The sequence below is a fragment of the Lonchura striata genome, chromosome 1A (genome assembly GCF_050655825.1).
Source record: "Lonchura striata isolate lonStrDom1 chromosome 1A, ASM5065582v1, whole genome shotgun sequence".
In the NCBI taxonomy this organism is placed as follows: domain Eukaryota; kingdom Metazoa; phylum Chordata; class Aves; order Passeriformes; family Estrildidae; genus Lonchura; species Lonchura striata.
The window spans coordinates 57202396-57230190 of NC_140741.1; the positions used below are offsets into that span (position 1 = coordinate 57202396).

At 38.1% G+C, this 27795-nt stretch overlaps 1 protein-coding gene across 5 annotated transcripts; it reads right to left on the bottom strand.

Moving 5' to 3' along the window:
- Nucleotides 1–877: 877 nt before the first annotated feature.
- CEP83 (centrosomal protein 83) lies at nt 878–27495 on the bottom strand. Of its 5 annotated transcripts, XM_077783559.2 has the most exons (17): nt 27433–27495; nt 26792–26892; nt 21325–21578; nt 20814–20964; nt 19542–19634; nt 19141–19272; nt 16490–16741; nt 15025–15156; nt 13166–13280; nt 11226–11370; nt 10950–11099; nt 10227–10302; nt 8975–9132; nt 6040–6169; nt 5027–5130; nt 4176–4356; nt 878–3489 (listed from the first exon to the last, which is right to left on the bottom strand). In XM_077783559.2, exons 3-17 carry the CDS (start codon nt 21489–21491, stop codon nt 3307–3309), a joined length of 2169 nt encoding a protein of 722 aa, XP_077639685.1. In that variant the 5' UTR covers nt 21492–21578; nt 26792–26892; nt 27433–27495; the 3' UTR covers nt 878–3306. The 5 variants fall into 5 exon arrangements, 4 of the variants coding, with proteins under 4 accessions (XP_077639685.1, XP_021383660.1, XP_077639686.1 ...); XR_014951826.1 differs by lacking the exon at nt 27433–27495 and having other exon boundaries at nt 4176–4352; nt 26792–27068; XM_021527985.3 differs by lacking the exon at nt 26792–26892 and having other exon boundaries at nt 27433–27488.
- Nucleotides 27496–27795: the final 300 nt, after the last annotated feature.

The following is a 27795-nucleotide window of genomic DNA, read 5'->3' on the forward strand; positions in this document are numbered from 1 at the left end:
ACTCAATAATCCTTCTTTCAGGAGAAGGTGTTTAAGGGACAGGACAAAAGCTTTCACACAAGAAAGCCCAAGACCAGCTGGGAAAGGCAGTCCACAGACCAGGTGCTGACCATCATTCTTCTTCCCGCTATTACCCTTTTTCTGCCCTCCAAGTCTTACCTGGCTTGTGTATCTCCCCTGCCCCCTGACATCAGAGCACCTTGCTGACACAGCTGCAGCTGGGGACAGAAGCACGAAGCTGATGACAGCTGGTCTTTGCAACCCTTCCATGCTGGCAGATGGTGGTGACCATCCCATTTAGCAAAGCTGGCTCAGGCACAGAGAGTTACTTTGTACAAGTTCATACTGCAGGAGGCAGCAGAAATAGCTCCTGTACTTCTAAGAGCTACACTGTTTTCCTCAGAGAAGTTCAACAAATTTCCCCAAGAATTCAAAGCCCTGGTTTAGGAATGGTATTCCCTAATTTAGTTCTCCCACTGGAAACCATGCTCTGCTCTCCCACTGCCTCATCTCCCCTCCCCTGGAGCAGGATGGAGAGGAGAATTGGAGGCAGAAAAGGTAAAGATCGTGAGATAAGAACAAACTACTGGAAACAGCAATGAGATAAGAAAATTTTCAGTAACAGCAACAATACTGATGACAGAGGGTGGAAGGGAGGTAGATTTACACATGGGTGCTCACTACATGAAACCCGGCATGCTACATGACCCAAAAGGATCCCCTGAGCTCAGAAAATGAGGTGATGTAGAATCAGCCCAGCTCCCAGACATGGCCTCCCTCACTACTGCAAAAATTAACCCTTTCCTGGCTGGAACCAAGACAAACCTTCTACTTACACACTAGGGAAAATGAAAAATGCAGCCTCTGGAGACAAAAGTTGAGTCAACACCAGTGTCATTCTTTCATTATTCCTACAGTCTAACAGCAATATGCAATAACCTATTACAAGACACTACACAGTGCATTCTCACTGTCCCATATTTTTGTTGCAGTATTGTGAAAACAACATCAACCACAAACCAAATACAAACAAACAAAACCTAGATTTAAAAAGTCCTCCAGTTCCAGGAAAGTCATCATTATTGGATTATTGGGTAAAAAAATTTAGATAAATAACTGATCCTTCACAAATTTCTTTTACTGGACTGATAATGAACTAAAAAAATATATTCAACCTAGAATATTTTTGTTGTAGTTAAGTTAAAAAATTAGAGTAGGACTAAATATAGACTTACACTTACATAATATGAAGGCAATTCGTTATACTAATCTCTGCTATATTATATTAAAAAATCCAATTATTGCCTATTCCCATTATAGAAATACAAGAGGCACATTGTCAAGGGAAACAAATAGAAGTTTTCAGAGCTTTTTAAGTTTCATTTTATCCTTTTTATCCGCATCAAAATACCAATATTGTTAGTGATCAAAACTCCAACCCAGAGTAGCATACATTAACTTTCACAATGAAGCAGTAAGAGGTAGTAATCAGATAAGTATTAAAGGATTTATAAAAACTTTGTTTTAATTTTTATATTAAATGTCAGTTTTATTTTAAACAACCCAAACCTTGAAAAATATTTTTCAAAGTTTCTTGTGCTGAGATTATCTAATGTTTTGACTTTCTGGAAAAATACTGCAAAACAAACCTTACCAAGAAGGAGTCCTGGCAATGGTTCACATAATCATAGAATAGTTTGCATTGGAAAGGACCAATTATCTGGTTCCAATACCCCTGCCATGGGCAGGCACACGTTCCACTAGTACATGCTGCTCAAAGCCCCATCCACAGCCTGGCCTTGAACACTTTCAGGAATGAGGCATCCACTTCTCTGGACAACTTGTTCCAGTGCCTCACCACCTCCAAAGTAAAGGATTTCTTCCTAATATCTAAACCTACTCTTTTCAGTTTAAAATTGTTGCTCTTTGTCCTGACACTCTCTGGACACAGGAAAAAGTCCCTCTCTGTTTTAGAGCCTCCTTCAGATACTAGAAAAATAGTATCTCTGAAGCCTCCCTTGCCCTGCTAGCCATGCTGCAGCCCAGGATGTGGTTGGGCTTATGGGCTGTGAATGTACCTTCATCCACGAGAACTCCACTGTCCTTCTCTGCAGGGCTGGTCTCAGTGACTTCTTTTCCCAGTCTGTATTCACATTTGGGATTTTCCCTACCCAGATGCAGCACCTTGCACTGGGACTTGCTGACCTACATAATGTCCCCATGGGCCCACTCCTGGATGCCATTCTTCTGTTGTGCCAGCTGCAGAACTCAGCTTTCTGTCATCAACCCTGCTGAGGCTGCACTCGCTCTCAGTGTCTGTCATCAATGAAGGTACTAAAGAGCATCAGTCCCAAGAGTGAGCTCTAAGGGACCCCACTCATCACCATCCACTACCTGGACATAGAGCCATGGACTACAACTCTGGCTGTGTCCATCCATCAAATCCATGTCTCTTCAATCTGGAGATCAGCCATGTCATGTGGGACCATATCAAAGGCCTTACAGAAGTCTGCATTATGACATTTGTTGGTGTTCCCTGGTTGACTGTTGCTGTCACTCCACCATAGAAGGCCATATTGCTCAGGCACAATTTGCCCATAGTAAAGCCATGATGGCTACCTTGACTGCCCTCCTTGTCTTTTACTTGCCTCAGCACATCTTCTAGAAGGATCTGCTCCATGATCATCCCAGAGAGAGGTGAGGCACACTGGTCTGTAATTTCATGGTTCATCCTTTCTTCCCTTTTTAAAAATGGGAGCAATGTTTCCCTTTTTCCAGTCACTGAGGGCATCACCTGATTGCCATAACTTCCAAACACAACAACAACATCTGCCAGTTCCCTGAGGACCCTGAGATGCACATCAGATCCCACGGACTTGTGGCTATTCAGCTTCATCATCCCACACCTGATCTTGGCTTATAGTAGAAGGGACTTCCCACATTGCCCAGAGAAGCAGCACTTCAGAGAAGGGGAAAACCAGGAAAACTGTCTGCAATTAAATCCCAATATTGAGCCTGTAACTGCTGCTATGCTAAATATCACTGCACTGGTAACACAAATTCAGGGTGCAGCCCTGTCATGAATGGCAACCCTGCATATTCTTTTTATGATTCCCAGTGAGAAAAAGTCCTTAGACCTGCTGGTCCTTAGACCCAGCAGTAAAACAAGCTGATCCACAAAGCGGTAATTATGCAGAATATATTCTATGCTATTCAGGCACATACAACCATGTTTTTGGCAAAATATGAAAAGCATGTACAAAGGATAAATTATTGAAAGCTAACAGCATCACGAGTATGCAGATTTTATTTGGAGTCCTCACTTTGTGCTTCATCTTCTCCAGTGAACTTATTTCTTGCCAAGTCCCTGCATCCCACCATTACCCGCTCCCTAGATGGCCCAAGATCTTCCAGCTGTTTTCTTTGTCTGGTTTCGAGTTCTTCCAATCGCTTGCCAAGCAGGGCAAGCTCTCTTTGATGCTGCTCCTCCTTGAAATTTAAAGGAAAAAAAAGTGGCTCTATTACATTTTACACACTTACAAGGGACCAAAATGACCAATACATTCATTTATTTACAGTTTTTATTTTCCTTGAAGAAAAGTCCAAAATATCCTTATTTGTTAAATTTTACTCATCTATGTTTCATGGGTATTGTTCTGTCATTTTTGATGAACTGCATCAGGAAGAAATACATTTGCAGATATTCCTCCTCTCAGATAAAGGTGCACACAAACCTGAAGTCTCAGTAACCATGAATCTGTAGAGTCAACCTGGCCAACCTCAGCCAGAGATATTTTCACCCTCAGCAGCTCAGCCTAAGATGCTTTTAACCACACAAGAAATCAAGAGCAGCAATACTGCTTTTTAATAATGAAACCATGGTGTGAAAACAACACTACCATTTTTTGCTCAGAAGGAGCCATTTAAAGTCTCTGAGGGGAATGACAAAGAATGGAGAACTGGCTTAAAACTACCCAGTTGTTAAATTCTGTAACATGTCCTTTGTCTTTCAAGAACTCCTTCCTATTGGAAGGAAGGGAACATCTCTAGGTAACTCAAAATTTCTGACTTGTGTTCAAAGATTAAATATGCCTTCCTTAAGACTAAGGTCAGTAAAAAAATCTTTCAATACCTTCTTTTGCTGTATTATTTTCACAACTTGTAATATTCCCCACCTGAAGAAAGGAGAAGGACGCTGCAGGCCCAGGAGGCAAGGCGGACGATGGCGTTACACTGACTGGATTGAGTGACGGTATGTCAGGATTCAGGATTATACTCCGGAATTCATTGTGCCGACGTTGCAAGTCCTTTAGCCTCTTCTGTAGACGAGCATATTCTTCAGAGGAAACATTCTGTCTAGGAAATAACAGATTTCTTATTGCTCAAGATCTCTGTTGTCCCAACAGAGCAGCACAGCTCTCCATGAGTGCTCTGCTGTTCAACAGCCCCACTTTCTAGCTATCCTTACACACAGAAGAACTGGAAGGTAGATCTGTGTACATTCTTTTGCCTACATATCTGTCTAAATGTCCCTCTACATATTTAGCTATCTGCTCTATTATAGATTAGAGTTTACATATAATAAGCTTTTAATACCATTCACAGTAGTGAGTCAGACAAGCCACATTAAACTAATTGAATAAAAAAATTATTCAAATCAAGCCTTCCATAGGGACTCAATGAAGAAAGAAAAAACAGGACTTCATCTGTCAAAGAAGATGCCATATCTGTTTCTCTTGCAATTCTGAAGTCTTGTTCACTTACTTCTTTTAAAGAGATTCCTGCAACTGTGTCTATCAGGTATTTTTTCTCTTTTTCTTCTTGAAGAGACAGCCCTGCAGCTGTCTCATAAGCTCTCAGCTGCCCATCCTGAACAGAATCTATTCAAAGAATTCTAGTGCTGTAAAGGCCATTAGACTCTGGTTACTATTCTAAGTAACATGTATCTTCAAAAATACTTCATATTTCTAAGTCACACCTTGAGCATATGTAATTTTTCAAGCTAAGAAAAAGCGAAGTTTATTACCTATTTAACACCTGATTTTCTTTTTCTAGTTCTTCCATCTTGGCTTCCAAAAGTTCTATTTTCTCATGCATCCTCCTTTGTTTATTGTCATTGAGAGTCTTTCTCTGTCAAAGAGATGTTTCAAACAGCTAAGTAATACCTTAATAGATTAGATCCTGTAAAAATGAAATCTAAACTGTATGTGGTTTCAAGCTGTGACACTTCATAGGATTTTCCTTCCTTAAGAAGAGATGTGTTGTTTGAAGGTGCTTAGATTGCCATGATGGGAAGCAGAAGAGATGGAAATCCATAGTTGAGAATGAAAGAGGCACAGCTGCCAGTCACTTTGATCAGTGACCAGCTGTACTAACAAATATTACCAGTATCTGAGAATCACAATAGTCATCCTTTGAATGACCACATATAAATGAATAAAAGCATAATCAAAAAAATATGCTTCCTTTGTTTTTTGTTTGTTTGTTTGTTTTGTTTTGTTTTGTGGGTTTTTTGTTGTTGTTTTTGTTTGTTTGTTTTTTCTCATATTGATCTTAACTTTTCATTACTTTAAAAGATACTGGTAGGTTCATAACCCATGTTCAATTAATAACACTGCTAATTAATCTTGAGGTTTAACAAACACCCTGCCTTTCCTTCCAAACTATTTCATAAAAAGTAAGCTTAGGAGAAGAAATAAAGTTTTAATATTCCATCAAGGAAAAGTAGAACATCATTTGTCTGGTATCTAGTATCATCTTTCCTCATCAAGGGGTTTACCTCTTAACGATCAATGCACATGTCTGTGCAAAGAAAGTCTTAAAAAAATCTTTGATGGCATAATAACAAAGCTGTTGGTTGTAATATCTTTTGTGTGTCATTCAAACTATTTCTATGCTAATCTTGAAGAACACAATATATTTATTTATTATATACAGTAGACTGCAAATAAACTCTCAACATTGAAACTATTCTAGCTGGCCAACATAAAGTTGAACTTTACACAGGCTAGATCATTTAAAAAGGAAGAGACAACATGCCTTTTTCTGAGCAACAGCAGCTCGACAGAGCTTGTTCTTCATTTGCTTGTATTTCTCTTCATACTCTGTGATGCGCTGAGTAAGCATATGCTTCTCCTGCAGCCATTCCATACGTTGGTATTCTGAAGTCCTTTGGAAAAATCAGGTTACAAAATTAAGAGGATATACAAAGCAGTATGTTCCATTAATACCTTAAGGCTCTTAAAACGGATTCATCTTTTCACAGCTCCTACTTTTATATACATCAAGGATCTGACGTAAATTTGATTATATTAACAATCTAATTGTGATTACAACATTTGAACCTGTGCATTATTCTAGGATTTCTTCAACCACCAAATTTTGAAAACTGATTCTAAGAAGCTAATTGTTGGTGCCTTGTTGGATTGGCAAGCTGCCAAACCACCCAGAGAAAATTCCTCAATTCAGGTCAAACCATCACAGTGGAACACAACAGCAGATGCCTATTCCAAACATCAGTTGTCAGAAGAGTTGACAACTACCTTCTCTGTTTAGGAGAGCAGGGTGCTGCCCTATGGGGTCTACTAAGTCTTTGTAACAGACTTGCTTAGGATGTGCACCCAACCAGAACAAACACCAGCTCAACAGGAAGCTCCTGCTAATATAGTTTCTAGACAACATTCCAGATGAACACACACCAAAGGCATATGTTATCCGTTTAGAATTTTTCATGGTTACAGCACACTAAAATTAGGCTGTGTTCTCTAGCAGCGTAAGGAAGGGAGCTGTTTCTCCATGCTGCCTTGTTTGTTTGGGCTACCTGCACTGTGAGTCAAAGCAGACAAGAACTAATGGCCTATTTATTTACATTACTTTTAAAAATTAAAATCAAATTGTGAGATTCTATGTAGCAGATTTTAAGAAGACCAAGGTTTGATATTAGTGTATCCACCACTACGCCAGTCCTGGGCAGATGCAGTTTCCCTACAGGGACTCTGAATGCATCTCCATAAACTTCTCACCAAACCTCCTATCCCTTCCTCACAGCAGAAGTATTGGGCATCATCCACTCTCACTTTGGGAAACAGAGTCCTGGCCTCTTTGTCATCTGTCATGACTCTTCTAGTTGACACAGCATGGCTTGTACCTCACTCTTGACTGTAAATAACTACTAGTACCCAGGAACCAAAGCACTTTGGATGAGCACTGCTTAGCAGTAAAAGGATTTCAGCTGAAGCAATGGTGAAAAATGCTTGAGTTGGGTGTGATGGTTTCTTGAGGTGTTTTGGGTTTTTTTGTTGTTGTTGTTTGTTGGTTTAAGTGCCACCAACATTGTTCCCAAAATGCTAAACAAGTCACTGTTTGAGCTTATCTCTGATCTGCATCAGTCTCATAGTTTGCCTTTAGCTTTTTTCTCCTTTCACATTTTCAAGCTTTTCACATTTCCAAGCTTTAAGATTGACACAGCCAGACATGCAGCTGATTTGCCTACTTATGCTCAATGCTAAACTGGCACTACTTACTGGAAACAGCAATGAGATAAGAAAATGATCAGTAACTTTATTTATCTCATATCTTTTATCTTGTTTTCTCATCTTTTGGCCCCTAGCTCACTTCCTCTTGCTTTGGTGCAATTTAACTCTTTGGTGTTCAAGCTCATAAGAATTTACTGAACTGAGGAAGGATGTTCTGTCACTCACAGATTCATAAAAACAGTGGAAACATGACCCAAGGCTCCCAGGGTAGGAATGGCACAGACCTGCAGGACTCAACATGCAGGCTACAAAGCTGCTTCATTTCTGCAGTACCAGCCTTAGTGCATCTCTCAGTACCTACATACTTGTACAATGATCTCTAAGGACTGACAAGTTCCTTCCACTGTCTTCCCAGGAAAAACCTAGTCCTGACTGTTTTGTGATCCATAAATATGTAAATGAAAATGACAGTCTCATTCATGTAACAGCAACGGTCTCATAAATATGTAAGCACACCTCCCTAAAGCAAACATCCAAAGTATTTAATGTGCTAGTGACATACTCTGCAGTCCAAATCCAATAATATCTTCAAATGCTAAATTAAAAGCACTACTTAAACTAATGACAACATAGCAATTGCAGTACCAATTAGTAGCAAGAGAGATGTTAAAACAAAAAGAAGTTACATTATACCCTTTGGAAGCTTTATATTTAATCTGGGATACTGACTTTTTAAAGCACCCACCACACAATAATCCAGTACTAGTTAGACAAATATTTGGTTACTAAACTAGGAAGTTCTGTAAAGCCATTTCAGACTGACAAATTAATCTTTAAATTCCAGAAAAGTGTTTATTTCTATATGGAACCTGAATAAAATTTGGCTTCCTCCATCATTTATTGTCATTCTTTGATGGTATGCGATCAAGCTTTTCCAAAAAGGAAAACGATGAATTTTAATTTTGATGAGAGGAATTGAAGATATTCTATAAGCTTTTACTTCCTCATATCAGCTAAAAGTAGCTAGTGGGAAAGGGAAAGAAATATTCACACATACTGACTGGGACCGTGGAGCCTTATCATGCATAATACAATGCTTGAATGCTCTCTTCACACATACAGCTTAAACACTTAAAAGAACTGTCTGAATTGTCTGATCCTTTTATACCTATAGAAGTTTGACACTCACTACTTTAGTGAGTTTCAGGATTCAGTAAATAATAAGTAGAATTTCATTTTATGCAAGCAGGGTATCTCACTAATCAATAATTAATTTTAACAGATACAAATGGAAACAAACTCCTGTTTTTAAAGCTGACATGAGGAAAGCTTTTATACATACTATGCCACAGAATGTACAGCCATTTTTTACAACTGTCCAATATTTCCTGTTCATTTTAACTTTTGGACTTTATTCAGAATCTACAATCCCCAATGAAGTAATCCACATGAAAAGAACAAAGGCAGCATGAAAAGTAAAGCCAAAAGAAAAAAATTACTTCTCTGTTTCCAGTTGAGCTTTCTCTGCCTGAGCCCTTGCATGTTGACATTCTTGTTTCAATCTCTCTATTATTTCCTTCAACTTCTGATTAGATTCCAGCAAATCCTTTTCTGATTGAGAAAGTGAGGCAAGCTGGAGTTGGATATCATTTATTTGCTACAAAAACAAAAAATATTTTTTCAGTTTCAGAAGGTATGCAAATAACCAACAATTGATTTTGAGATACTGAGATAATGCAAAATGGAGACACCAACTAGCTTTTGCTTTTCATTAGTCTGTTTTACTTGTTTGTCTTCTCTTTACTCAACAGTTTCTTCAGAAACTTTACAGTAAATCACTATGTGACAAAGGGTTTCTATTGTAATTAAAATAAGAAAGATAGGCAGGACTCTTCTGCCACTGAAGTGTCCTCCAGAACTTCAGAAATACAACACTTTCAGCCCCAGGGCCGAACAGAACTCGAGGACCATGAGTTCTGTAGGAGCAGAGCTGTGGAGGTATCCAGGCTCTTCTGTCTCATAACACATAGCCAACAGTGACTGTACTGATGAGTTCACAAAAGAAGTGAGAAGTCCGACCTCTGCAGCCAGCATATACAAATGGTCATTTCCATTTCCTTTTCCTCCCTCCACATGGACACTTAGATCCCTCAATTTCTGATTTCATGAGGAAAAAAATAATTGTCTCGAACTTCAAGCGCACACAGCTTGCAGAGTACTTTAATGCACAGATATTGTTATTACCTACTAAATGCCATCACAGGCAAGCAGGAGTTAAAAAAAATAGGTTTGATTTTCAACACTGCCATCAATTGACTCTGCAATAGAAATATACCTCTTTACACTAGTTTGTTCATTTATGAAACATCTGTTAAACACTTGAAAAACCTCAGATGAGAGATGCAGTGTAAATGCAAAGCATTACCTAGAAACAATTTATAAGTCTCCATGGCAACTGAATCTCCAGTTAAATAGTGCATAACCATATTCAATATACCAGTCCATAAACATTCAGCTTTGAAATCCCTGTTACCCACAAAACACATGAAGCAAAAAACTGTAATCCATTTATAGAGGTCCAAGAAAGCACAATTGATTTCTGAACACTTCTTTAAATATCTGAAGTACACATTTCATCCTTCAAGGGGAAAAAAAAAAAAGCCTTAAAATTCAATCTAATCTTCAAATACAGGACATGGTAACTACAGGAAAGAATGTATTTCTCTATAAAGCAATGCAATAAAACCATACCTGTTTCAGATTAGCATTTTCACATTTCTTTTCTTCCAGCTCTTCTGTCTGCATAGCCTGCTGTTGAATCTTTAATCTAAAATTGTGTAAGACATCCTTATTTTTATCTAATCAAAATAAAGATGCTATAAATTAGGACAAATCAGCCTGACAAATAAACAGCATTATTTGAAAGGCTGATACATATTTAACTAAAAAAGTATTAAAATATATATTTCTATTCATTCTTAGAACTCACATAGGAATAAGACTTTTGAAGTGTGATTCATTTCATCACGCTGACCTTTAACTATAGTAAGCCAAGTAAACTCCCAACCATAACAACCGATTCAGAGATACCATTTTAGGATCTCAGCTTACCAATTACTGCTATGATGCCATTGTGGAATGAGAAATGGCTTACTCTAACACTGGGGCTATGCCAGCAGCCAGCACTTAACTAGTTCTAACAAACATGTATTGCCAAATTATTACTTCAAAATGGCCGTTGAAAATAACACTTAAAGGTTTGGATGAAAAGTATTATCTTTTCAAACAGTTAATTTTTAATTCTGCACCCTTTTTTACATAGTGCAAAAGATAATTTTGTTTAATCTACACTAATGAACACTTCATAATGAAGATTGCTGTATCTATGAATAGAAAGTTTTTATACTGTCTACTGTAAAGACATTAAGGAGGGAAAATAAGAAATTTGTGCTAATATTAGAAAAGTCATGCTACCGCAAACGTTGAAGTTCCTTTTTGCTAGATTCTTCTGCCATCTGCACAGCACGTAGTTTCTCTTCATACTGATCCTTTTCAGATTGTCTCCAAGAATCTTGCTCCAGTTTCATCTTCTCTAGATCAGCTAATCTGTTCTCAAGTTCTAACCTAAAACATTATTCAACATGCACACAAGAATCACTGCAAAATGCCAGAAGTGTTAAGAGTGATATTTTTAAAAGTCTCACAAAACAGTCCTCTTTTAGAAACCAAGGAGGAAATCAGTAGACATACTTTTCATTCTGTAAGGCTGCAATATTGTCAAAAACTTCCTCTTTGGCAGCTTGCACTTTACGAATTAGCTCACGATCCTTTTCTACTAAAAGCACTTTATGACGTTCAACAGCTGCAGTAAGAATTTCCTTGTCAGACAGCAATCCTGCATTATACATTAAAAAAAGTTAAACATGTCATTATTGATAAGAATCTGCTAGGATTCTATATTCAAATAACTATAAATTCACAAAAGGGAACTAAAAATCTCAATTCAAATGATAGAATGAATGGGGGAAGGCAGAAAAAAACAAAACACAAGAAAACAAGAAGAGACCTTTCTTAGTATAAGTTATATTTCCAAAACTTTTGAAAAGTAACCATTACACTGGAATAACAGTCCACAAGAGTTTCTTACTTTAATAAATGGAAGTAATTAAACAGTTGATATTATTACAGATTTAAACTCCAGAGCCCATTGTGAGATGCTCTGCCCAGTGGGGAGGAGCTAAGCATTCCCACCTAGATATATTCTGGGATTTTTAGACAGAGAAGCAGCCTTTCTACAGGTTCCCAAGAGGACACAGCTGGGGTTTTTCCACTAGACCAACTACACCTTCTCTAGAGGACCACTGCACAAACAAAAAACACATCTGCCACTCCAGGAGGACTTCAGCCACTCCAATTTGGACTGCTATTGACACGCTGGCCAGAGGGGTGTCACGTTGTATTCTGACTTTGTCAGTGGTTTTCCTTTTGTATTTATTGCATGTATTTTGTTTCTTTTCCCTTTTCCCAGTAAATTGTATTTCTGACTTGGAGTCTCTTCACTAGTTTTGCTTTCAAACCAGAGCAGTGTTCCACAACACCTATGCAAAGGTCAAGCAAGAAAATTTTCATTGGAAAAGTTTACAGTAAACAGAAACTGGTTGTCAGTGAAACCAATAACTGGGCTACAGCAAATCTCACATTTTAATCTACCTATATTACCAAACGAGGCATTTCTAAAACTATGACTTTATAGGCAGGGACAAATTATACAAACTAAAATCTTGGAACTGACACCCATATTCACTGGCAAATAAGCCAACATGCTCTAACAGTGACTCCTGGTTATTTAGCTAATTCAGCAACGCAAATGGAATTCCACAGTAAGTTCAGGTTAACTTAAATCTTGTCTGTATTCAGTTTCATATTTCATAGGATCCGACATTTCTAGTTTGCAATACACTGTAAGTATATTGTTAATACAGAAAACACCACTTTTTTGTTGCTCTTAGCAGACTTAATATTAAAGCAAGTGAACAGAAATAATTATTTCAGGAAGACAAAGGTAATATTTTGGGCCTATGGCCAAATAGTGGGGACAGTTCTCTTTAAAACTGTAATTGTGTATTTGTGTGATTTAAACAAAACTAGGACTAGAACATTTTGGCCTTTTCACTCTAGAAAGCTATTTCAAGTTGCCTACATACTCAGCTGCATCAGGTATCTTAGAGCAATGCCTGTTTCCTTCAAAGAATGAGCTAGATACTGTATTTTGTTTCATGTGGCAGCCTTACGGAATTGGTATCAATTCCACAGACACAGAATCAAAAAAACCCAACCATTGAAGCTCTGTGGCACAATACAGTTTCAAGCAGAGTATGAAAGACTTGAGAATTTAGCAATAATAGAAAAAAATAACTATATGAAGTACATAATTTGAAACAGATTATGCTCAAATTGTGTCACAAATGCATTTATCTACATCAATGATAAACTGCTCTTAGTTGTTCTTTGCCTAGTAGAGCAAGTGAAACAACACAATTATTTCAAATACCAAATGAATTGTCAGATCTATGACCTAGACCAGAAGTAGAAGCTGAAGACTGCTGGGGAGTGGTCAGAGAAAAAAATTGTTGTGTTATTCTAACTGAAGTAAACAGATTAAATAATTACAAAATAATTTCATACTTTACCATCCATTTCACTTTGAATCTTGTTTCTTTCTCTTTCTACTTCACTTTTTGTTCTTGCTGCCTCCAGTTTGACATTTGTTACTTCCAACTTATGCGAATGTTTAAGTTCTTTTACCTATGAATTAGAAAAAACAATAATTAAGTATAGTAAATTTTTATATATTTACTTCACTTCTGACTAAAGATACCTCAGAATCAAGCTAAAATAAAATTAAATTTAATCTCCACAAGTAAATCAAAACAGTGATATCCAAAATCAGTATATTAACTCCTTCCCCGAGTAATAGTCCCCCCGGCCTCCTGGAATGCTACATTACTTTCTCAAAATCCAGGTCTTCATAGTTTTAAAGTGCATTTTAAATCAAATACTGCTCTACAGACACATCAAATGGCCTCATAAAAGTAGGGGCTTTAAGAACATCAAATCAAGGAAAATTACTGCTTGCATGGAAACTTTCTATAGTTTAGGCATTTGAACGCAGTAATTACACGGTCAATGAGAAATATCTGGAGGAAAGCACTTATAATGAAAATCCATTCATAATGACAAATGCAATTACAACCTGCTAGCATATACAAGTGGCAAAAGGTTAAGAATGACACAGTAGCTTATTAAGTAACTACACGGAAGATTTAGTTGCTTATATATCAAGTTGATAACATTTCAGGGCAACTTGAAAAGATTTAAGGTGGCTTTTTTAAGGCAGAAAATCCAGAAGACAAACATGCACCTGTGCTTAGGAATAGGTTTGAGTGGGGGCAGAAGCAGGTGGAGATTAGTGTAGTAAAGCTTCTATTTTCCTCCTTTTGAGAAATATCACTGTAACATTTTATTTTGTCCTGCTTGTGGAGGGGATCAGAGAAGACAAATTGATACAAAAAATAAAGACTGTACCAATCTTTGATATATTGTGTTAAACAATGGAAACATGTTTACCAGAATTTTTCCCCTCCTATTTAGCATTCATGGGGGCCAAGTATGGTGTATTACCTAAAGAGGCTTTATATAGTGATATAGCTATACCTTATTCCTGTGGAAAATAAGATTTTTTTTTTTTAATGAATGACCAAAATTAAATACTTAGCACTCATAAATATGCACTGTAAAAAGATCTGAAAAGAAAAAAAAAGGAAAAGTGTACAAACATAGAACAAAATCTCTAAGATCTGGTGCCAACCCAACAAAGTTAACCAAATATATATTAAGACAATGGTCAACTTAAAATGCTGTGATACAATTCTGTACCAAAATGTTTATGTACAAGCTATACTGGCATTTGCCCAAGAAAAAGGCTTTGCAAACTTGATTACCCTGCTTTTAATATAACCTAAATCCCCACAAGTAACACCAATGCAGCTTGCTTCCTGTAGCTAACACAGCCCATTCACAGGATAGTTTTTAAGACCTCTAGAAGCCATGACTCCATTACAAAAAAAACCAAACAAAACCAACAAAAAACAAACAAACAAACAAACAAAAACCAAAGCAAAAAACCAAACAAACAAGAACAAAAAAAAGAAAAAAATTAAAATATTAGTTTAAAGCTCTAAAGGTTAATTGTTTTCATGAACATTAAAAACATGAATATAAAGATACTTCACAAGCCTTGTTCTGTTCAGGAAAAAGATTTAGAAGATGGAATAATAAACATAACCTCACTCTTCAGAGATACTTTTATGTATGACATTTCTCCTGTAAAGTCACATATTCTTTGTCTTTCAACTGGAACTGAGGAAAAACTTCCATACCTATTTCAAGTCACAGCAGAAGACATTGTTACTTTATTCTTAGTCCAAAATATATTCAGGAAAACATAACAGGATGTGAAAACCATTTAAGATACCATAAAAGTACTTACTTGTGCAGTTAAGGAATTGACTTCTCGTTCACATTTGTGAAGTTTGCTAGTTAAGAGAATGCTTTGCTCATGACTTGTCTGCAGTTCCTTCTCAATGCGATCAACCTGCAGTTCAGCAGACTTCTTTTCTGCCTTGAAGGAAGTTTTAAGATTTTTGGAGCTGGGTTGCCTCTTGTTACATATTTGAAATATTTGATTGATCTGGGCTTTCATATGTTACCATCTTGTTAATAATAATAACAACATAATAACATATAATATGATATATAAATTTCATCTTTGCTCAACCATATATTCCAATACAAGTGTCTTGAATTTTACTGAAAAGTCACAACTATTTTTACTAACAGGATATTACTACACACTACTATTACTTTTTATTACTGCTACAACAACAACTACTAGTAGTAATATTACTATTACTACTACTATTTTTACTACAGAGAATCACTCCCATTTTCAATCCTCCTTGATAAGGAGTGGTGGAATCTGACTTGGTTAGGAGGCTGCAGGTGTGCTTACCAGTAAATTACTGGTAAACAATGTAACTACATATGATGTTATATGCTGGCCTATGCATTCATACTGACAGAAGAATTAACATCCTGGAAAGGAAAAAAAATGCAATTACTGCATTACAGACTCCGATCTTTACAAGACAAGACCCTGATCTTTACTGAATATCAAATCTAATACATGATTTCACCTTCCTTTTTCTAAACACTTCTGTTTTCAGCAAGGCTCTCTTTAAAGCTGTCTAAGAAGATTACAGCACTTTTTGAGATCAGAGCAATTTGTAATTGAAGTATACAGCACTGATAATAGTGAAAAAGAAAATGAACCATCTATCTGCATGCTGCAACTGTGTGAAGAATCTAGATGAAAAGGCTTACTACCTAGAGAGATAGCAAGGACTGACAGAAGGTCTGAGGATGACAGATGAGGAATACAGTGGAAAAGTGCAACAGCCCAAAAATACCAAGGAGAGCAACAGGGAGAGCAACAGCTGAGTACTAAACAGCTGCAGTAATGTGTTGGATAAAGAAGAGGCATTGGTAAACAAAAAAGATGACAGATGAGGAAAGGATTAAAGAGAGGAGCATCATGTGACATTTCTGAAAAGAATAAAGAATTTACAGCAGCAGATTATTAACATATTGGTTTCTAAGTCCAGCTAAGTGGCAAGTGCTGACATGATCTTCTTACTGACTACAAATACAGATGTGACTCTTGTTTAGAAAGGAGATCATTCAGCAGTATCTTTCAGGTGAGAGACTGCCCAAAGTTGAACTGGCAGTGTATGACTCCCAGTCAACTACAGTTTGATTTTAAATCTGAAATGTAGAAATTCAAATTGTGGAGTCAATGTCAAAATTATCAGTGATTTCAGTGACAGTTCTGTCAGGCCAAGTGTTATTCTTACTACACTCTACAGGGAAGGAAAATAATAAAAGAAAAATCTTACCTCTAGAGATCGCATCATGGTCTGCATCTCAGACAACTGTCGTGCTTGTACTCTTTGAACATTTTCTGCTTGCACAACACAGTTGTGTCTTTCTGCTCTTAGTTCTTCTACTTCTGCTTCTAAGGCTTTTAGTTTCTGACACAGTTGTGCCTTTTCTCTAGAAAGTGCCTCCACACGTTTACTGTCCCTTGTGGGATCAATGCTAAGCAGCTGATTGTGGAGTTCTTCCTTATCTTTATCCAGTCTTGCAATCTGATAGTTGTTAATCAGGAAAATAAAAAGTTCTTACATTGGTTAGGTGTCAGGCAGCAACAATTACAGTAGTTAACAATTCAGAAAAGAGCAGCAGTGGACATTTAAACATTAATTTGTTTAGAGTAGGAAATTCAAAGCAAGACCACCTGAATGCCTGTAATTAGTGTGGACTTTTTGAGAACACTACAGAGTGCAACAGTGACTGATGTCCTTATTTGCAAGCTGGATGATGTCATGGAGTCACTTTCAGCAAGCTTGAGTGTGACACCAAACTGGGGGAAATGGTCTATCTGTTGGAAGGCAGAACTGCTACCCAGAAGAATCTGGACAAGCTGAAGGAATAGACAGAACTGGATCCTCTTCAACAAGAAGAGCTAGACATGCATCTGAGATGGAGTAATCCAATGCAACAGTACAGGCCCATAGCAATTGTCTAGGAAGCATCTCCATGGAAAAGGATCTGGGGTTCTAGTGGACAACAAGCTAAACATTAGTCAGCAGAGCATCCAATCCAATCCTGGCAGATTGGCAGAAGGAAAACTAGCAGATCCAGGGAAGTGATCCTTTATCCCCTTTCCAGTACTGGTAAAGCTGTATCTGGAATTTCTGTCAGGTCCAGATGGTCTCTAAAATGTTCAGAGGGTTGGGGAATATGATATATAAGGACAAGCTCAGAGAAGTAAGCCTCAGTTCAGAGAAGAGGATGCACAGTGATGGGATGAGAGGCAACAGGCACAATTTGGAACATGTGAAGTTCCAATTACATATTATGAAAAAACTTTACCATGAAGATTGTTAAATGCTAAAAGAGTCTGCCCAGAGAAATTATGGAATCCCCATCCTTGCAGATGTTCAAGACTTGGCTGGACATGGACCTGAGCAACCTGATCTCATTACACTCCAATATTTTAAACAAGATTTTGGACTATAAAGAGTCTCTTCCAACTTATCTTATGATTCCACTATCTTATAATTACAACCGAACTCAAATGTGCTAATAACTCCAGAAAGCCAACATGACTGACAATAAACCTGACAGACAATAAACCAAAAAAGAAACAAACAAAAACCCAAACCAAAACACAATAACAATAATGAAAACCCCAGCTCTCCCTTATAAAGTAGTACAAAAGGGACAAGCCAATCTGGAGACTGTAATTAACAAACACATAAATTCATAGATTGTTACATTTCAAAATAAGTTACATGGACTGAATATAACAGCGGGAGCAAAAGAGCATGAAAGAAAGGCATGCAAGAATTCTCTCCATATTTGGAGACTAGTCAAAAACTCTGATCTGCAGCAGTCCTTTTAAAAGTTTCACCAACAATCTGATTTCTGGAGCAAAAACCTTCCAAATGCCTTTTTTATGAGGAGACTCAATTGCATGATATGCCCAAGCCAGCATTTAAGAATTAGGATGTTTTTATAGCCTCCTTATGCAAAATGACATGGAATGTTAAAAAGCCTTTGAGAGAAACCAGATCACACTGTGCCCTGGGCTCAAGGTAGTTGTATTCTGTGTAAGTGTGCTAATTAGCTGCAGGACTAGCAAAACTCAACAAGCCCATGAGAGAGGCAAGCTGTAAAGCAGCATGTGGGTTTAGCTCCAGGAAGGACAACTGTTCTGTTTTTAATGCACTACATTTGCAAACTTGGATTGATTTTGTAAGTGATGATTGCTTTGATTTGTGTCTGATGTTTGGAGTAATACATTCAAATCTGGCATCTTAGAATATATGCTTCCAGACAAATATTTAAATGGTATGCAAATGCATCTGCAACTCATTTACAATGATGTATATATTTAAAACATAAATCGGCTGGCAATTTATTTAGCTACATACACTTTCAAAAGTCCAAAGAAATGAACGAATGGTTTCTTCAGGAGCTAATACAAATGAAATAAAGTCACCAAAGTTTTCAGTGCCTTTTTGATTATCACTATCTTGTTTCAAACTAAGATCATGACAAGTACATTGCTAAATGTGCCCTTTTCTGCTATTAACAATATCTCTTCCTCAAGAAGTTGCCACGTAAGTAATTTAAAGACTAAACTTATATTGGTTACTCAGATAATTTATTAATTTCAGATTAGCATCATGTCACAAATCACAAATGTGATTAAAAACATCATTAAGCTAACATACTGGCAGTCATTTACCAGAAAGCAAGTTATTCTTACTTTTAATAGCAGAAATAATATTGCAACCCATCACTGAACAAATCTACAGAGCAGCCTTAGGCTAAGTCACAGAAGTGCTTTGAGAATTAAGAGTAAAGAAACAAACATGAAATGGAGTCAAACTGACAACCCTTCAAGTCCCAACAGTTCCACAGTGTTCAAGAAGCTTTGTCAGAGATACTGTCTAAGCTACTATTATATTCTACGTACCTCAGCCTCATATTTTATTTTCTTCTCTTCTAAAATATGTGCATGTTCTTCCTTTTGATGCTCAAATTCCGATTTCAGAAAAGTATGGTCATAACGAAGTTTGTTATATAGTGTTCTATATTTTTCTACTTCCTAAGTTAGACCAAAAAAAAAAAGTTTTCAAATGTATTTCCTTTAAAGGTCCATGCAATGTTCCTATTGTTTCACAAGTTATCTTTGATGAACTGAATGCCACCTCCTCCCTCTTCCATTATTTCAATCTTCCCTGCCTGGGACAACAGTACTAGAGAATTAATGCCATACTTTGTTCCCCTTTCAGTTTTAATTTCCTAAGGTTTTAGGAAGAACTATAAAGCAGTGATCACTACCCTAAATAAAAAAAAAAAAATTCAATTACTTACATTTTCTAGCTTCTGATAACGTTCTCTCATAGGAGACTCCAATTCCTCATATATTTTTGCTTTTAACCGTTCTAATTTTTGAGGAGTTAGCACCTTAAAACAGAAAAGTACCACAAGTGATTAGTCATAATCAGTTATTTACACCGTGATAGGTCACATAGCCAGGAAAAAAGTATTTAAAATATGATTTTTGGAATTGTACTTAATTCTCTATGTTTTTCAAAAGAAATTTCAGTAGTAGCTACAGAAGCTAAAAAGTATTAGAGAACTAAAAATATTCTGAGAAGATAGCAGAAGCATTTGGAATGTCAGCATTTAGCAAGAGAAGCAACACAAATTTCAGGCTGAATTGCAAAGAGATTTAACTCCTTTATGGAGGATGGGGGAAGAAAAAGCAGTCTCACATAAAAGATAATAAATTAGTGTCTAACAGTAAGTGAACCAACCCAAAAAGATCTAAATGAGCAACACAAAACAATTATTGCAAAACATATTAGTGTGTGTTCTCCAATGGATACATGGGTACTGGTTTGAATGAAAAACACTATCAGGAAAGATTCCTTGCCTTAAACTCCATTCTGAATGGTATTTTGTTAAAATTACTTAGTTCACCAAGAAACAGAGTTTAAAACAAAAAAATTCATCCACAATTGTGACAGACTTATTTATTCTACTTTTCTTTCACTTATCTGTACTCTGAAGTCCCTGGAAACTAGTTCCAGATATGCTGCTGAGGTGCATTTCCTCCTTTCGGAGTCTGGGATCCTTTGGTTAGAAATTATATTTGTTTCCTAATAACATGTCTTGCATTACTTTAAGGAAACATAGAGTGCCACCCAAGTTGCCTTAAATGTTGAGGAGGTTTTTTATTGATTTTGGTTTGGGATTTTTTAAGAAAAAGAAAGAAGAAACTGGTCATCATGAAGAGAAACAAGTATCTATTTTTCTAGTCACTTATCCTAATAGGTTTAGGCACCTAAGTTACCCTCCAAGACAGATGATTCTCCCCTTAACAGCAGAGCAAGCACAGACAGAGATGGAGAGTCTTATACAGCCCCTAACAACAGGATTTGCATGATTCAGCTAAACAAGCAAACAGTAATTTCAACCCATAGTCACTCTAGAGAAGAGCCACTACTTGGACTGGGTGAATTTCAAGACATCTGAAATACATCCAAGCTGGGTATACGCATGCTGCATTAACAGAAAAATATGCATGGCCCTACTACACGATAAAAATACATACCAAGTCCTTCCAGTAAATTATCTCACCTGCTGCTTCACTTGTTCCAGCTCTTGTGTTTTAGCCAGCAACTGCTCTTGAAAGTCAGCAAGAAGTTGCTGAAATTTGTCATGTACAGCCTGTTTTTCAACTAACAACCGTTTTAGTTCATCTTGTGATTTGGTATAATCCTCTTGTAATCTGAAAGATAAAATATATATTTACTTTATATTCACCTTTTAAAATTAGACCTTAAAGCTCAAAAGACTCACACACAAAAGCAAACATACAGACACCAAATAAGAACTAAGCTATTAATACCCTCTTTCTGTAATATACTGAAAAGTTATCCCATACTTATAAACATAAAAAGTGCTGCAGAAGCATCATCTGCAATGTCTTAAAGTACTTTGAATTCTTTTCTAATATGAACGACATTCAAATCTGTCATTACACACAGAAATAGCTGACACACATCTCACACATACAAATAAATCCCTTCCAACATCCAGCTTTACCTTTTAATAACTCAAAGAGAAAAATTTATTTAAATTGATGTACCTTAGATGTTCTGCCCTTAGAGTTTGATAATTTGCTTTGTGGTGCTCACTTCGCATTTTTTCATCCATCAAAAGTTTTAGTATTTCTTGTGAATTAGCTGCTTCACCACTTTCACCCACAAGAGGAAGGAGGTTGCCCAAATCATCCATTGTATGAGGACTGTTCATGATGAGTATGGAGAAGACAAGATTAATGTATAACTAATCTTCAAGACCACACACTCATTCCACTGACATCTCAGAAGATCAAGACACCTGAACAAATATAAGGACGTGTAATTAGCATTCAAGTACATTCACAGCTCAAAGGTTTCACACACTGCTTTTGCTTTAAGTACAGAAGAATCCTGGTTCTGCTGTAACACAGATTAGAAACCCTTACTGAAAGTACAACTCTTCTCTGCTCATGCAGCCTGCCCTGAGAAGTAATAGCTCTTCCAGGGGCATAGAATACACTTAAACATGAAGGTCATTTGAGTCAATACAAAATAAGAACAAGCACTACTATCTGAATGATCACATGATGTGTTATTTTTACTTACACTATACACTGAGACTCCAACTATGATGCCCTAATCATGCCTTTTTAATAAAAGTTCAAGCAGAGGTCACAGACAGCAGACACACAGCTTTTCTTACTACTTTTTAATAAAGTCTGTTTCACTGTCCTAACATGCTGTATTAATCAACACACCAGTATTTCAGCTGGAAGAAAAGCAGATAATTCTCCATTGAACTCCTATCAATTCCCTCTGGAGAAGAGTTAAGATATTAGGAACAGGCTAGAAGACATCTGTCCACAGTTCAGTTCTGAAATATGTCACTTCCTTATTTTCAAAGCTTATCTTGTGGTTTCTTGTGACCTTTCCTGAAAGACTTTTCCAAAATGTGATAATATCAGATGGGTGAGAGGAAAGCTGCAAATCAAGAGTTCATGCGAAATAAGGAAGTATTCCAATATGCCTCATTTGTGATATTTGATATTTGAAGCAATAGGTATTAATCTGATCATTATTGACATTTCTACAGGATCTGGGGGAGGGAGGACTGTAACTGAATTTTAGGGAAGTTACAAAGTTTTAAAAACAACTACTCTGCCATTTTAGCTTTTTGCATAGCTGGACTGATGTCTAAGAAGTGCATATCTGCTGTGTGCAACGTGTACCTCTGTACAAAGTAAAACTCAAACAGAAACAGTGATAAATCTCTACCATCACTACAAATACCTCACCTACTTTACATGCACAGTTGCATGCATATTTTCTACCACTGCACTCTTTCACAGATGTATCTTAAACACTTACAATTTGATTTTATAAACTCCTGAACTATAAGGAAGATGAAAATCTGTCTTCAATACTGGAAAAAAAAACACCCATTCCACTAAGACATGATAATGTCAAGAAAAGGTAAATGTAAGACTTTTTTCCCCATTTTTCCTTCCTCCATTCCTAAAATAAGAAAAGGTCAGAGAAAAATCTACCACTTATAACATCAGTCTAAGCAAAGCAACAACAGCAAGCTGGTATTCTGCTTTACCCAAAATTGCTGAAAGAATGAAGAAGAAGAAATCAGAATAAAGAACATTCACCTCTGTGACTGTCCTAAATGCACAGTCAATTTCAAACATTAATGACACATTTTGAAGACCCTTCTAATCAATACAATCTCTTTTTCATCCCTGAATTTTGTTGGCTGATGAGAAACAAAGGACAACAGCAATTTTCAAACTCAATATAAAGACATTTTCAATTGTTAAACCAACAGCTGGATGAGGAAAACAGGTCAGTGATGCTAAAGACAATAAATCATGTGAGAAGAGAGAAAGCTCTGGTACACAGAGAAAATTCAAGGCAGCATGTCCAAAAGAATTTCTAAGCATATCAACAGGGTTAACAGGATCACTATTAAAAACAAACAAAAAGCACACACAAACAATAAGAACAAACCAAAACAACAAACCAAACAAAAAAAAAAAAAACCCAACAATCACACAATAGCACTTTGCTTTCATATGCTACAGATACTAAATGCAACTATCAAACTGTAAGCCAAAGCTCAGAATTAAGAACACAGCATTTAAAGCTGGGTCTGAATCCTGCTGCTTACTTGAGTAAGAAGTGGCACAATGGAGATAAAGTCAAAGACACCGAGAAAACTGTATTTTCTGAGACAACGTCAGCCAAGATAAGCTGTAACACAGCCTTTTGTACTCTCTATTCCAAGCTGCTGCAGGTGAGAAGTATATTCTCTCTGCAGCTTTCGTTACTATCAAAAAGTGCACAAATTACAAAGCAAGACACACACCTGGCCATGTATTCATATGCATGAAGTTTTCATGAAAAAGATAAAAGGAGACGAGAGAGGGAGATAATTGCAGCTGACAAAACAATGCTCCAGACTGCAAAAACAAACCTGTTGTATTTAAGGAAACAAAACTCTTTTGGCTTGCAGGGACATCTAGCGGCAAAAGTAACGATCTGCATTCCTGGTGACAACCGTGAAACAGACACCAGGGATTTCACTACCTCATGAGAGCTCTTTCCTCGAAAACACAAAGAGCAATTTGCAGCATTTAATCTATTCACATGCAAAAACTTTTTTTCTTGTTTTAGAGTTCTTTTTCAGAAGTTATCACAAAACAATTTCTGGCAGCACACTGCCAATAGTCAACAACATTTAGGGATACAGATACTTCAAGTGTATTACCAACCAGAATCTCTTCTGTGCTAACAGCTAACAGTAGTTGCTCACATTCAGTGAACAGCCCTTAAATAATCTTCAAAATTACACATAGACCACACCCATAATTTTTGAGAAATACTTTAAAAAAATACTGGGTTCTTCCTGCCTTGGAGATGTGTGCAAGGAGTGGAGAAACATAAAACATACTTTAAAGAAAGTAAACCTGCCATATCTAAACTTAATTCTGCACCTACTTATATGCCAAATTTTATCAAGCAACCAAACTGCAAACTTGTATCAGTCACCCCAAATTCATACTATGAAACCTTAACATAATTTTCCACAGATAAAAGTGGCATTGGTGCAGAGTCCTGAAACCTAGGAAATGCACACTCTATAGGTAAAATGGTAATACTTACTGTAGTACAGCTAAGTGAAGTAAATCAGTTACATTTCCAAGAATCACCTTTGTTTTGCCTTTCTTCTCCAATTTTTTCTCCTCTTCAAGAGAGAAACACTGCTGAATGACCTACAATACATCTCTCTTCTTTATAGCTGCACATCATGAAAGGGCTTTTCTTTTGCAAGATTTTTCAGTTATATTATTTTAACTTTTTCTTTGCTACAAGCTCTTCAAAGTGAAAATACTTGCATTTAGAGAAAAATATTATATATCAATATGATTTTATTATTTCTTTGAATTTTTATGGCATTTTGTTTACAACAGCAAGGCTTCCTTCTTATTCACCTGGCATAACCAAATGACATGACTGCACCATGTATTGGTAATTCCCCTGAGTACCATAGATAACTCACTCATGGCTCTCTTTTCCATGCCACACTTACAACACTTACATTTATCGTGTTCAAATGCAGTTTTAAACAGCTAGATGATACAATTAATATAATTTTTCAATGAACTAAAAACTTGATAGTATTTAGCCTTGTGCCAGGTTTTGCTCAAGCAGTAAAATTTTCAGTAAAACCTGTGAAAGTCAAAGAGCTTCTTCACACAATTCATGGTCTAATTCCTCTGCCTGCTTCTGTCATAACTCCAGACCTCTTTATTTGCTCTTTCTTTTTTTCTCATCCAATTAGCCAAGATCTTCTGAAACAATGAACTATTTGCCTGAAAGAGTGAAAAACTCAATGAAAGCACAGCCTCATTAAAGCAACTCTTCAAGCACCACCCCTTCTCATCCCTGCCCCAGACTCTACAGTAAGATCAGATAATGATCTAATGCAAAAGTGTAATCCAACACAAGAGTTCACTGTCACCAGGAAGGGGAGGGTTCCACTCCTCGTTTCTTTCTCTCCATTCCTGTGTTTGTCATTCATCAGACCCTTCATGGACTGTTTTAACTCAAGAAGCCAACACACTCAAACAAGCAGAAGACACTCAATAGTTTTTCTGTGAGGTCAGTGAGTCACACGAGCTCATGGAAAAATCCAGCAAGCGACATCATCAGTGAAAGTGGGCAGCTGGTACGGACGAGGAGAAAGGAACAAAGAGCCAAGTAAACAGACAGGAGGAGGAGCAAGCCTTTCTCCTTTCAGGAGCAGAGAGCTGGCACAGCACAGAGCTCAGATGTTCACAAAATCACAGCCCTGGACTAGATACCCAGATTTTACACAGTCACAATTCAGTGAAATCTTAAAGAACTATGCAACACACTCATAAAGATCAGACTTCCCACGAACATCAAGTGGGTAACAAAAAGAACCCAAACTGCCTTCTATATAATTTGAGAAATGTGACAGCACACTGCATTTTACTTTAACAGTCCAGATTCTATTGATCTGTCATCAGCAAATTGCAACAGTCAAAGCAATCACCTCAAAAAAAATCTAGGGAGGCAAAAACAAAGAGAAACAGGAAATCCTTTGTTATAGAGAGTTCCATAACCTAGACACTGCTCAGATGTTACTGCAGAGAATCCACTGAAAATAAACACTAAAGGCTTTTGTGCACCTAAGTGCAGACATACTGGAGAATATCTGTATGACAGCTGCATTACAGAAGACATCAATCATCAATCTCACGCAAGCTACTATCACTCCCTCCTCAACACTGTTCAAGGTCAAAGTTTCAACAATTATTGCAGTGTCCATCCCTACACACGGGACAAACCTTTCAGTTCCTGTCTTATACTACAGATCCAGTTACTTATTAGGTGAAAAACAACAAAAAAGGTTCTCTTTTAACTCAGGGCTACACCACCAAATCAAACTGACAGTAGTTACTGATCAAATTGAATTTTGAATGGGAGCTACACCTGGTAAATTGAGTTGTACTTCAGAGCAGCCAGTCTCCACACACCATGTATGTTTCCCACTGTTTTTTCATGGTAAGAGACCTTCAAACACACATTAACTTTCATTCACTAGTATGTCATTCAAAGTTCTACTCCGGCATACAAATGGCTGCTTTTTGCAAACACAGCTATAGTCCACAAACAACTCTTCTGAAAAAACACTTCCCTTTCATGTTGACTCAAAAACCAAGATGTTCAGGGAGGGCATAGGTTTCACACTGGCATACATATCCCACACCTCCTGTGGGCAGAAACATGATTTCATATACACTCTACAGCACGTGGACGAAGATCGCCTGCGAGGCCAAGTGAGCCACTTAAGTCACTGTGATCTTTTTAATGTTTTTTTGGGGTTTTTTGTTTGTTTGGTTTTTTTTTTGGGGGGGGGGGTTTGTTTTGCTTTGGTGGGTTTTTTTTTTTTTTGGTTGGTTTTTTTGTTGTTTGGTTGTTTTTTTTTTTTTTACTTACAGACGTAGGAGCTTGGTCAGGGGAATAACACTAACATGGCTGACACACATCCAGAAGCACAGAAGAATAATTTTCCTCACAGCGAAGGCGGCTGAGGATTGCTAGTGGAACACACAGCAGACAAGCGTACACACTGGAAAGCCTGCAGCGAGCGGGCTGCTCCTGCCCCGACCTGTGCCAGGCGATGGCGGCAGGCCGCAGAGGCCGAGCAGGCCGCTGGAGGAGCGGGAGCCGCGGGCCCAGAGCAGCGCTGCGCCCTCCGGGCCGCGCCGGTGCGAGGCCAGGGAGCCTCCCCGCCCGTCCGCCGGGAGCTGCGGCCGCGGCACGCAGCAGGGCCGCGGCCAGCCCGGCTCCCCTCACAGCCCGGCTCCCCCTCACAGCCCGGCTCCCCCTCACAGCCCGGCTCCCCCTCACAGCCCGGCTCCCCCTCACAGCCCGGCTCCCCCTCACAGCCCGGCTCCCCCTCACAGCCCGGCCCCCATCACAGCCCGGCTCTCCCTCACAGCCCGGCCCCCCTCACAGCCCGGCTCCCCCTCACAGCCCGGCTCCCCCTCACAGCCCGGCCCCCTCACAGCGGAGCCCCCACGGCCCGGCCAGGCGCGGCTCCGCCGCCCCAGCCATTTAAAAATGGCGCCCCTCACCTCCCGCCGGCCCGCCGCCCGCCGGGGCCGCGGCGCGCGGGGCACGCTGGGAGCGCGGCCGGCGCCGGCGGGGCCGCATGGCGGGGCCGCCCTCAGGGGCGCTGCGGGGCCGCTGCTCCCGCACAGGGAGCGGCGGCTCAAGTGCTGTAAGCACCATCTTCTAGATCTCGTGCACATCCTCGTTTTCCCTCTAAAATATCTTTGAATGAAGCAAGAGATCGAACGTCCTGATCGGTATTGGCATTCCTCTAATAAAGCTAACAGCGCTTTAATAAAGATTACAATTGTTTTCAACCAGTATATTAGCAGGTGGGCATTGGTGATGACACGCACACATATCCGGAGAAAGGGGACAAGGAAGCC